Source organism: Pseudorasbora parva, chromosome 1, assembly GCF_024679245.1.
Source record: "Pseudorasbora parva isolate DD20220531a chromosome 1, ASM2467924v1, whole genome shotgun sequence".
In the NCBI taxonomy this organism is placed as follows: Eukaryota; Metazoa; Chordata; class Actinopteri; order Cypriniformes; family Gobionidae; genus Pseudorasbora; species Pseudorasbora parva.
In genome coordinates this window covers 43,530,387-43,543,409 of record NC_090172.1, presented here as the reverse complement: position 1 = coordinate 43,543,409, position 13,023 = coordinate 43,530,387, and the positions used below count along the sequence as shown (strand labels likewise).

Below are 13,023 nucleotides of genomic sequence, written 5' to 3'. Positions count from 1 at the left end.
TAGTTTTTTCTCCAGTGCAGACCAGGGTCACTTGAATTCCTGCAGGCCACAGCACACATTGCTTTGGACATCATCATCACTGGGACAGGGTAAGAGTTTGAATACTTGTGGTTTTGAATCTTTAGTGCTCACTATCCTTTAGCCTCACTGCTTACCGAATGAGCTTTTTACTGAGCTTGTCAATTGATTGGTTGGTTGGTGTTTTAACAACATGCCAGCTTCTTTGGCTATTTTCATGGCAAATAACTATTTCTAATATAAAATAGCAATTTATAAAACTATATAATGTTTTTAAAGTTTTAGATAAAAACTCTAAAATGGATTCAGTGTTGCCTTTGTTAAAAATGTATTGGAAATTGAAAAAAACAGAAAAATTAAACAAAATATTTTTAAGAGATACTGGACACTGGCATGTGGAAAATCTGAGCTTATATAACTAAATGCTTTGAATTCTCATGTTTCAATATTTATATAAACCCTATTAGTATTTTAGAAAGTTCCTTGTTTAGCTAAATTGTGCTCTCTGGACAGATTTTGTACCTGATGCCAGCTGCTAGTAAAAAGGGTATCTTGTTGTAATAATAGGGGTATTTTATCAAGTAGTTTTCTGCTTCTTCAGCTAAGGAGGTTTATGGCAGACCAAAAAAAGTTATGAAATTTGGCACATTGATAGAGGAGAGTCTGAACAATAACCACAGCAATGTTGTCTCTTACTCAATCACCAGCACCACCAACTGTACAAAGTTTCACTTACATTTAAGCTTATAACTTTGTTAACACTTTATTTTAGGGTTCAATTCCCACTATTAACTAGTTGCTTATTAGCATGAATATTACTAGGATATTGGCATATTGGCTTATAAAGCACATATTAAAGGTGGGGTAAGTCTTATTTCAAAACTGTTTTAGAAAAGGAAACGGGCCAAATGGAATAACAAACTTGTAGCCAATCAGCAGGTAAGGGGCGTGTCTACTATTGATGGTGAGAAGAGTGCTCGCTCTCGCTCTGTGCAAGTCATTATTCAAAACACACGAGTCACACATGACGGACATTAGCCGACAACTAGCCTAATATATGCTGCTTGACTATGCTCGTGTGTCATGTTCGCTTGTTAGGAGTCTATTGAGGCAAGAGTCGTGGTTAATAGTGATTATGTGTTCCCCATATGAAAGTGTTCCAATAAATTTTGAACCATAAGGGCTAGAAACAATTTTTTTTCCTGATTCCTCTCAGTGGGGGTGGAGCTGTAGGATCACATCTGTGCAGATGGACAGGAAGCCCTGCTTCGTCACTGAATTGACAACTAAGATTTCTCTTTCTTCTGTTTTGTGCATAGAACCTGCTGGCTGGTGCAAAGGAAGTCCCCCTGCAAACTCTGCATGTGTGTGTGGTGTGTATAAATGCACGGCAGCACGTGTCTGAATGCCGTCTGAAAGCAGACCCCCAAAAAGGCTTCACAAAGGGCTGCTGGAGGTTTGCACAGATGGCTTCTATGGCCCAAAAGAGGCCCAGGAGCACACAAGAGTGACGGGCACGCTCTGCAGACCTACTCCCTTGAGAGATAGAAGGGCCTTTTGGACTCAGAAACAATGCTAATCTCCTGCACACTTCTGTTATAGGCCTCAGCTGGCCTGATTATATCCATGATTTACATATATTAAGATGTTCAAATGCTCATAGTAACCGAGGTCTCTCCGAGAGTCTGTTATAAGCAGCTGTTGAGCGATTTGAGACTGGCTGTTGTTATAATGGCAGACTGACACTTACATTTCACTGCTCTGCATCAACTCAATCAGGTCCGTGAACAGCACATCCCTGTTTCTCTCACAGAAACCCTCTGCATCATAAGACACCTAAAGGGACAAATAAAATACTGTTAAATCGTCGTGTGTTCTGGACAGGGTTAAAAAGTCAAACAATTGTATGATTTAGCCAATTAATGTTCAGATCAAAGTCAGTTCAACCTATCAATGACTTACAGTATTTGCATATACAACAGGGTTAAACAATATATATATATATATATTATTTTTAATTCTTTATCATGGGTTTTCCATTGACTGTTAAATGTGCTTATAAATCTAATGGTGCAGGATGTGTACGGGCCTCCCCTCAGAGCACGCCTCATTGAACACGGGGTATGCGAATGGTACCACACATAATGAACTACCTCAAGCCAACAAAGAGTAAACAAGAGACTAAGAGAGAGAAGGAAAGAAACAGCAAGAGACAATGAAATTTAGAAACTTCGGCACAAAAGTAGAAACAGAAAGGAAAACATTTAACAACACTACAGAAGAGGGATAAAGAGATGTTTGAGACACAGCGAGATATAATTACCTTGCCAGCGTAATGGTGGATGATGAAGCCCTGGTTCCAGCTGTTAAAGTGCTCGTGGTTGTTAATCTGCATTCTGAGCTTCTGCAGCATCGTCTGATCTGCACCTTCACCCTTCGCGTGCATAGTAGCGCACACATCGTCCAGTATACTCATGATGCCTAAAGGATTCTGGGAAAGGACACAAACAAATGACAGAGCATTTATATTGTGAAATGCATTCCTATTTTTAAAAATCATTTTGAGATACATCCTTTTAGTCATTTTATTTAATTATTTTTTAATGAAATAGTTTATTTTCTCTTCCTTTTTGTTTAATTTTTTTCTTAGGGTTTTATTTAGGCTCTTCTTGATTGTTGATAGTTGATTGTTTTACGCAGCCTTGATAACAAGCAAAGAGATAGCAGAGCCAAAATATAAATTCATCTTGATCTGCCTTTGTGGAATGCAAATTAAATCTTTCATTAGTAGCAGTAGCAGCAGTAGTATATATAGTATAGTTTCAGTTAATGTATAGCATGTTGCATTGCAGGACGTAAAATTTTATCCACATACTATAGTACACAAACATTTCAATTTACAAACATTCATGCCTAAAATGCATTTTTGTCCACATTCACAGACCTTTCAAGCTTAATCAGACTTTTTCAATTAATTATTGTACATTAATCTTTGGTGAAATCACGCCTGTGAGAAAATTCAGACATCTCTCTATTCACACAGAGTTCAACGAAGGAAAAACAGATGTACATTTCTCACAGTCAAGCATTAGCTTTTAGCAGTGACACAGAAGTGCTTTCTTACATGCTGACAGACATGGATGGTTAAGGTTCTCCCTTGTTGTGAATTTCATGGCTCTTTGTGTCTAGTCTCTCTGTGAGTGGAGCAAATTGAATTTGGAGGCATATCAAGCATTTTGAGGCCATTAGACAAAGTCATGGGAAGAGAAAGGAGGCTTGTGTGGATATGGATCTGAACTTCTTCGCTTTTAATGTAAGTTTTATTGATTTAAGTGCGCTTGTCAAGGACAGATAATATCTAGCTTTTGAAATAGATGGATGCTTGATTTATACAGTTGACGAAACGTACTAGTTTACTCTCAATGAGGTCACAGACGATCTTATTGTTGAAGTACTCAATAGGAGTCCATCGGATCCCTTCCTGTACATACTCCTCCTGAAGAGAGGAAAAAGACAGAAAAGAACAGAAAAATTATGAAAATGCTCCTATACTAGGGTGGAGCAGAAGTACTTCATGTGCTGCTAGAGCTAGACTAAGGTAGAGGTGTGATTTAAAATGACAAGAGTCTTATTCAAGATCCATGTTAATGAAAGAAAAGCACAGGGGACTAATGAAGTGTTACCTGCTCAGCTTTCAGAGTCAGCTCAATAAAAATCTGCTGTAGCTTTTCATTCACAAAGTTGATACAGAACTGTTCAAATCCATTTTTCTTGAAACACAAAAGAAAAGACAGATAGATAAAATACCAGTAGTCAAATGAAAACAAATAAGATGTAAATATCACAAACAATGGTTCAATATTATTATCAATGTCATTTAAAAATACACAGCTGCTGCTAAAGACTTTTGCATTTCGGTGGTTAACTGGAATTGGAGCAACACAGGATCAAATTAAATGGGTTGAAAGCCCTGTTATCCAGCTTTATCCTTCTTATGAAGGCAACACAGGTAGTTATCTTAATGGTCTCAATACCAGATGCTAAACCAAGAGATTATCAGATTAGTCAAGCTCATTAATATGTTATCTGTTTACAAAAAGAGAGGGGAACCAATCCAGACGATTCGAATTCAGTTATCTCATCTCATTAGGTAGACTGCATAGCTAGTAATTAGTGACCAGAAAAAAATATTTAAAAACACTCACCTGAAAAATCTCAAATCCATAGATATCCAGTACTCCAATGTTCAGCTCCTGATGGTCCTTAACCATGGCTTTATTGATTGACTAAAGAAAAACAGGAACTCATTCAGTGCTTATTTCTTTTAGTAACTTCTGTGTTCAAACGGGATGTAATTGCATATGGCCTGTACCTCTACCAGGTAGTCAAAAACACGAGAGTGCAGAGCCTTGGAGAGAGCATCACGTGTGAAACACGCCTGTTCAACGTTCAGCGTTACGTCTATGGACTCTGACTTCCCCCCCCACTTGCCATCCATCTTACGGCTGGTGAGTTTTTCTTTAAGACGATGCTGATCGATACCCAACAGGAAGGAAGGAAATGCCAGAACTAGAAGAAGGAGAGAGCACAGTTTGGTAGTTACATACAGAGTGTTCTTTTATATATATAATATACTAGACTGTTCAAACGTTTGGGGTCAGCAAGATCTAGAGTTTTTTAAATTTTCATAAGGCTTTATTCTTGTGATGGCAAAGCTGAATTCTCAGAAGCCATTACTCAAGTCTTTAGAGTCACATGATCCTTCAGAAATGCTAATTGCTTATTGAAAAAACAATTCTCAAAACAGTTGCTTAATATTTTTGTGGGAAATGTGATACATTTTTCTCAGGATTTATTGATTAATAGAAAGCTTTATAAGAAAATGTATAATTTATTTGACATAGAATGTATGTAACATTTATAAATGTCTGTCATTTTTGATTCATTTAATGCATCCTTGCTGAATAAAAGTATACACATATATATATATATATATATATATATATATATATATATATATATATATATATATATATATATATATATATATATATATATATATATATATATATATATATATATATACATTTTTAAACTGACCCCAACAGTAGCAACAGCATAACATATAACATAACATAAACACATATAACGTAACGTAACATAACATAACATAACGTAACAACATAAAGCATAACACATAACATAACATAACATAACATAACATAACACAAAATAACATATAACATTCCTTTTTCAAAAAAAGTTGAAGAAATACAAAGAATATGTCATAAATATAATATGACTCATGCGCATTTCTTTCTGTGTAGTCACAACAATAGGCACGGGTGAGACACAAGTCACTGACAGTTCTGAGCCTTACTCCATTTCTGAGCAACCCCGCCTCATCACTGACTCACCTCCTTAAAAAAGGAAACTGCCCTCATTCAGCCCTGATAGTGATGCAGTCATGCTGCTTAAGTATGGCTCATTATTCAGATGTACGGGTGTGGTAAAACAGAGCGCACAGAACCCAAAACAACACAACTACAAAAAGATTTAGGCTCTCAACGCTACCATGATGTAAATCAAAGACCTCCATAAAAATCTATGGATTTAAAGTTGAAGATGTTATCTATAGCATTCACTTCCCAGAGCTAATGAGCTCTTAGCATACGGTTTTGTCATAAGCGCGCAGCTGAGCACTTATGCCATGTGTGCTTTTTACATTGGCAAGCCGACACTAAATGTGTGAAAGCTGCTGGCGGCAGACAGGAAGAGGGGTTGGGGGGGCTGGGAACAGGAAAGGCACAGATTAGCTACGTCTGCTCCCACCACAGCATGGCTTTATGCCACAGCAAACAGCCTCTGTCATTCAAGTGCATTTCTCCACCTGAGAGCTTTGAGACACGACGGAAAAAAGAGAGGGGGGGGGGGGGGGAGGAGGAAATAGAGGGGTGGGCTGGAAGTTCAGAGTTTCACAGTGTAATTTTAGTGTGTGATGTAATATGCAGATACCATGCCCATAAACAGAGCTCGATTTTCTAGGGTAATTTGGTGTGGCAAGACAGTTTGGCATGAGCTAATGCAGAAAAAATCTACAGCAGCACATAGTTCAAACGGGGACACCAAAAACAAGGGGCTACGCAAAACTGAGAGAGTTTTATCTGATAAACTTTGAAGAGTCTAGATACATACACTCATCATTTTCTACAGCAGCATAATTCCCTGCTTCTCTAAAATTGATGTTCCCAAGGTGAAGAATTCCAGCCACAATTTGCAGCACCAGGGCGCGGTCCATCCCTGAGATACCAATCACATCCATGGCATGCTGCAGTCGGACAGAGAGAAGATAGAGGAGAGGGAAGTTACAAAAACACTATGGAAAATGGTTGTAATATTTGAACAGGTAAAAATCTTCACAGCTAAGTAAGACTCCAAGGACAACAGAGTCTAACTCAAAATACCAAGCTGTCTAAATCATACTTACCAAGGTTTCTTGGAAGTCATGCTTGTCGTTAATATCGTCAACTTTGTAGGAACCTGACTGGTTGAGGTAAGTGTAGTAATCCAGGTTTGTGATACCCAGACTGCTTTTCTGGTCTCCACTGGCTCCCTCTATTAGCTATGAAGGGAAATTATATATTATTATTATAATTAATTAAGTGTGTTAATTGAACTTCAGAAATGTTATGTCCCAATGATTTAGTTAAAACCAACAGTTTTCAACTTTTTTTTTTAACTTTTCAGGTTTTAAAAAAAAATTATGTGAAGGTCACGGTAGAACTTTTTGCAATGCCCAAGATGAAATATGAGATGTAAGCTGGGAGGAGATTATTGGTTTTATGTATCATTTAAGTTTAAATTTTGTCAATTCATATACTAGCAATCAGAAGTTTGGGTTCAGAAAGGTTTTAAAAAAAGAAAACAGAAGAAATTCATATTTTTTATACAGCAAGAGTGCATTACATTTATCAAAATTTTTACAAAAGTTTTCCATTTCAAATAAATGAACTTCTTATTCATCAAAGATTTCTGAAAAAGACAAGATATTGAGGAGCACAACTGTTTTCAACATTTTTGATCAAATAAAAGCAGTTTTAATGCGCACTTTCAAAAAATAAAAACAAATCTTACTAACCCCAAACTTTTGAATATTAGTGTAAAGTTAATAATGTGTATACATAAAAAGTTCTAGCTAATGCATAGCAAGTCAGCCATTTTAGTCGAAAAGCTATTTAAAATTTAATTTCCAACACTGTCATTTTCACTACAAAAAGCCATTAAACACAAAACAAAATGAGACATGGAGGAAATTACACTTTGGTGGGAATTTATGACTTTCTGGAAAACACATTTGTAATTCTCCTGGACAATGTTAGCAGACAAATAAAATAAAATAAAAAACGAGTGAGAGTGTGAAAAGTGTAAGAGAGCTTATTTTCTAAAAGTGTACAGAGCCAAAATGGTCTATATAATTAGAAACACCAAAAAACCCCAAAAAGTCCTAAATAGCTCAACCATAAGAAAGTCAAGCTCTCCAAACTTGTGAAGAAGAAACTGCAGCGAGGAGACCTCATTATGAGGAGGTCAGACAGAATCTACCTCTTCCAAAGAGCTCAAGTGGTACACACAGAGCAACGTGACCTGCTTTTCAGAGCCAAATGGCTCCATCTTCCCCTTCCTGGATATTACTGTGGTTATTCATTCAATTTTTCCTCATAACGTTGTGTACTTTATACTACTGACGGTCACATTGACATTTTCTGAGGGAAGGAGCCCACGTCATGTCCTAGTTCTTACCTGGTAGAAGATGTGGAAGCTCCTCTCTCCAGGATTCCTCATCACCACTCGCGATTTTTCCAAAAGGAAGTTGGAGATTTTCCCACCATCTGGCTCTCCACCGGAACTGAACTGAATCTCAAAGTATTTCCCCTGTCAGTGAAGATGAATGTTAAAAAGGCACAGGCCTGATATACTGCAGGTGGACGTACATAAGTCCAGAACAGAAAGAAAAGGAGATGGGTGCTTTGACACACACACACAGACACACAGACACAGACACACACACACACACACACACACACACACACACACACACACACACACACACACACACACACACACACACACACACACACACACACACTCTCTCACTCTCTCTCTCTCTCTCTCTCTCTCTCTCTCTCTCTCTCTCTCTCTCTCTCTCTCTCTCTCTCTCTCTCTCTCTTCACTAACATTTATGTGTCTCTCTCTGTCCATTTAAGTGTGCTGTATCTGTCCACAGTTACCAGACTTAAAGCTGTATCGACATTACCAATGAGATCCCTGAACTCATCAAAATGCACTCCTTTTCACTACATAATCCATTAGTATCACTTTTAAATCATTCTTCTTACAACAAAAATACACACGTCCCAAACACAAGACATGTCTGGGCATAATGCAGCAGAACTGCAAGTTAATGTGGCATATATGACATATTTTGTAATGGATGCTATGAGTATTTTTAAGGGAAAGTTTAGGTTAAAGCCTTATGATAACATCATATTTAGCAATGGTTATTATTGCAGAGGCAAAACATTGTTCTTTCCTTCTTTCTGTATTTAAACTGGACGATCACACTGTTTTTGTTGGTTCTAGAGCAACTGTGTTCCTCTCAAATTGATCCTGAGGACAAGATACAGCCCAACACAAGACATCTGTTGTCTGCTCTCTTCCATAAAATACATTTATGGGAAGATGAACGATGCTTACAAATCGACTGGAATTGTTGTTCCTCACTGTCTTAGCATTCCCGAAAGCCTCTAGAAGAGGGTTGGACTGTAGAATGATGTCTTTGACATGCTGTGTAGACAGAAACAGGAAAAAGAGAGCGATTGAGAGTTACATTGACATTTCATCACAAATACAGCACCTATGCTGATCTGACTAGATGAGGTAACATTCAGTTTGTAGGGTGAATTGAGGTAAACCTGTCCATCTCATATGCCAAAAAGTGGCCTAAATGGCTTGCATCTATCCTACACACACATTAATATCGGTACATGTGCATTCCACATTGAATTTGCACAGCATTGTCTAGTTACAGCCAAGAGACAGACAGACAGATGCAGACGTTCTGAGATATCCAAAAACCATCACTGTTTATAATATCAGACGTCTGGAGAATAAAATACCATATCTCATTATATGGCAAACATACATAGTGCACAAACCGCATGTGCACAAGCCGTGCCAATACCTGAAACTCGTTGTTGTGCTCCTCAAACTATCCCTGAACCGGTTTTGCTTTGTGGCAGGGCTCACGTGCCCACCGTTGGTGCTTTCGGCAGTGGACAAGGGTCAACATGGGAACCCTGGCTGGTCAGCAGCTCTATACGCAACAAACTGCGATGCACTGTGTATTCTGACACCTTTCTATCAAAACCAGCATTAACTTCTTGAGCAATTTGAGCTACAGTAGCTCATTTGTTTGATCAGACCACACGGGCCAGCCTTCATTCCCCACAGGAATCAATGAGCATGGTAAGGGGCATAACACACACTCTAAGCGGTTAACCAATCAGAGACTGGGGCAAAAAAATAAAAAAGACACTAAAAAGAGCATTTCAGGTAGAGGATGACCAGAAGTGCAGCAACAATGTACGGTATGAGAAAAAAATGTTTTCTGAACTTTAAATCATGTAATTGGATTCTAGCAGACCCCAAAAATAAAATGATGAACTTGGAGGGGGGGAAAAAGTCAATTTCTGATGTAAACAAATTAGGGCTGAGGGCTTGTTTGCATTTGCAATACCAGGAAAAACACACGTGGATAATTTGCGTGTGAACTAAGAGAAATGTTACCACCTCTTGTATGGATCACAAGAGTAAAAATGGAGATAGACAAAAATAGTGGAAAAAGGAGACAAAAAATAAGAAAGAGGATGATAAGTATCACATCACAGAAATCAAGATGCCATACAACAGTGATGGTCATATGATCATGAGGCACTGTGACATCCGCAGATTCAGACAAAGCAAAGGCTAAACAGACCAGAGGGGCTTTCTGTTATACTACAATACTCTACTTTGTTGAAGATACCAACAAACATACCCATCAAAACACATGACACAGCCTGTTTGTTTTTTTTTCATCAAATCTTTATATTTAATCCACAGGGAATCATTTCACAATGGATATTATGGCTCCCAAAAATTACAGTTGGAAAATTTATAATAAAGAGATTTAGAATTTAATTTAAACAAATATGTTAATTCCATGTTAATAATTACAAACAAAATAAAGCTTCAAAAACGTGTGTGCTGACCCATACATTTTGGAGCACATTTTTATCAATTTTACCTGGATGAATAGACAACGGTACTCATAAAGAATGATTTTTGTGTTTTGATTTGTAAAAGCACTTTTTGTGATGTCTACTGAATGCATCTGTCTGAAACAATAATGTGATGTCTTTGAGTTCTTTATTAAAGGTCCTGTTCTTTGCATGTTTTCGAAGCTTTGATTATGTTTACAGTGTGCAATATAACATGAGTTCATGTTTCGCGTGTAAAAAAACACAGTATTTTTCACACAATTTACTTATCTGTACAGCGCTGTTTCCTCTGTCCTAAAAACGGCCTGATGATTTCCTTGTTCTATGAGGTCCCTCCTTCAGAAACACGTAACGAGTTCTGATTGGGCCAGCGCTTCCCGTGTTGTGATTGGGCCAGCGCTTAGCGCACTTTGCCCGGAAAGGTCCCGCCTCTTACCATAGCGGGGAGATGCAAGCACTGAATGCGCGCTCTTCTCCACGTGGGAGAGCAACAAGACCACGCCCCCTATTTTGCGTGTTCTTGTGGGCGGAGGGTTAGTCAACAAACGGTTCTAGTGACGTCATTACATCCCTGCACTTCCTGCTGTAGTCCAAACCGGCCGTTCACTGTAGGCTTTGAAAGGGAACTTCTGTTAAATAAAATATCTCGCTTGGCATTGAACTTTGAGCTTTATAATTTTACAGGTATTATTTATGCTCTAACAGCAACATTACACACTAACTAAAGTTTGAAAGATGGAATCGCGAAGAACGGGACCTTTAATATGAAATATTTCAGATTCTGTATTATTTCTAGGTCACTAATCAAATAAGCAAATTTGTGACTGATAAATGTACAGAAGTCCACATGTTCTAGCTTCTAGTGAAGCTCAAGTTTCTCTTTGGATCATTCTCGAATCATGCAGGAAAACATGATCATCAGGTTTTAAACAAATGTATGCTGTCATTGACACAAAAAGAGGAAAAAACTATTGAAATTCAAAAATTCATGCTAATTTCTCTCAAAATGTTATGCATAATACATGCATTTTCACTAAGGGTTCTTAGACTTTTGGACTCCATTGTGTATGCTCATCAGCAAAGGGTTAATTCGGTCAGATTAAAGCAATCAACAAGTGTCAGTCTTCTGACTCTGAGCTCACTCACATGAGGGACACAGGATAGATCAGAGGGGGATTGTGGGGGACAGATGGCTGCTGGTGGGATTTAGGGGATAAAAGAGATATCGTAAGAAACGGAGCTATAGAGGAATGATGTCAGATAAGGCCAACTTTTTGTTTAACATTTACTGTCATAAACTGTTTCAGTAAAGTCATCAGGAAAACGAAGCCATCTTATGTTTTTTTTTCTTTCTATTTGATCACACCTCATGCTGATCCTGAGTGTGTCTCTACATCTAAAACAGTTTAATGTTAGTTTGTTCTGTGCAACCCACCTGAACTCTAGGACCTCCACCTGAAACTTTGGAGATGTAGCTCATGATGTACTTTGCTGCTACTGTCTTCCCTGCTCCGCTCTCACCGCTGTGAAGAAAAAAGAAAAAGATAACAACGATAAGTTCATTCAGTAAAATAAATGAATAAATAATAATATAAAGTTATTTTAATTATTCAATATTTTTAGAAAGGAAGTGTATGTAAGATTGTGGCCAACACTGGTACTGCAATCACTATCCCCCTTCCCCCTCCCCCCTGACTCAAGGTTGCCAGATATGCTGCAGGATCCAACAGGAACGTTTGTAGCTGCAGCTTTGGTATCTAGAGCAGATCTGGCAACCTGGATGCCGAAACACTACTGACTTCATGATTGGTAGATATGTGGAGGGTGGAGCCTCAGGCCCAAACACAACATGTCAACATCAACATCAGTTGATTTTTTTTTTTTTATTTAATAATTTATTTGATAGGGACATATACCACCAACATAGATCATTTAAACTAAACAATCTGATGTCTGTATCACAGTGTATATAGCCAAAGGCTAATTTGCAACACTTGTCCCTAGAAGGGCCTTTATACAATCAAATACAATAAATACAAAAAAGTATCTAAAAACTGATTCATACAATAATAAAACTCAAACAATTATACTCTATAACTTCCAAACATACAAAATATAATCATGATATTATAAGTGAGTACAAGTAAAGCTTTGTTTGTTCACGATCAAATATATTAACCAAATTATCCTTGTTGTATGGGAAGAAGTTATAGGTCCATGCACTCAATAACAATAATAAAAATTGTAAAATACAAAGGCCATGAGTGGAGCCCAACAAACCACTCCTGCCCTCGGCAGCCATCTTTCCCGCAATCCAATAACTTTTCAACAACAACTTTTAAATGACAATATTCTGGCCGGACTACTGTTGTCAGTGATATAAGTATTTGAAATTAACATGGTTTCTTAATGTCTAGTGACATATCAGGGCCATTTTATGATTAATTGAAATACATTTCTTACATAAAGTTCCTTTAAGTGGTCTCTTATTTTTTTCAGAGCTGTATATATTTGATTAAATATAAATGCAGCCTTTCTGAACATAACAGAAAACATTATTCCAAAAACATAAAGAAAATCTGAAAATCTTGCTGATCCCAAATTTTTCAATAGTAGTGTGTTAGGATTCTCCTGTGACAGTTTTGTCAGTCTTGTCTTTGTTTAATGTGTTGTTTGTGTTGTGCTT

At 37.6% G+C, this 13,023-nt stretch overlaps 1 protein-coding gene across 3 annotated transcripts in view; it reads right to left on the bottom strand.

Moving 5' to 3' along the window:
* Positions 1 to 13,023, bottom strand: part of myo1ea (myosin IEa) — a 55,692-nt gene that overhangs the window by 13,938 nt on the left and 28,731 nt on the right. For all 3 annotated transcript variants that reach the window (XM_067441731.1, XM_067441740.1, XM_067441749.1), the window contains exons 5-15: positions 11,773 to 11,860; positions 8,773 to 8,862; positions 7,819 to 7,950; positions 6,506 to 6,640; positions 6,214 to 6,346; positions 4,391 to 4,587; positions 4,224 to 4,304; positions 3,702 to 3,788; positions 3,428 to 3,514; positions 2,342 to 2,509; positions 1,769 to 1,854 (exon numbers count right to left, since the gene is read on the bottom strand). In XM_067441731.1, the coding sequence (XP_067297832.1) occupies positions 1,769 to 1,854; positions 2,342 to 2,509; positions 3,428 to 3,514; positions 3,702 to 3,788; positions 4,224 to 4,304; positions 4,391 to 4,587; positions 6,214 to 6,346; positions 6,506 to 6,640; positions 7,819 to 7,950; positions 8,773 to 8,862; positions 11,773 to 11,860 (1,284 nt within the window). The remainder of the gene's footprint in view (positions 1 to 1,768; positions 1,855 to 2,341; positions 2,510 to 3,427; positions 3,515 to 3,701; positions 3,789 to 4,223; positions 4,305 to 4,390; positions 4,588 to 6,213; positions 6,347 to 6,505; positions 6,641 to 7,818; positions 7,951 to 8,772; positions 8,863 to 11,772; positions 11,861 to 13,023) is intronic.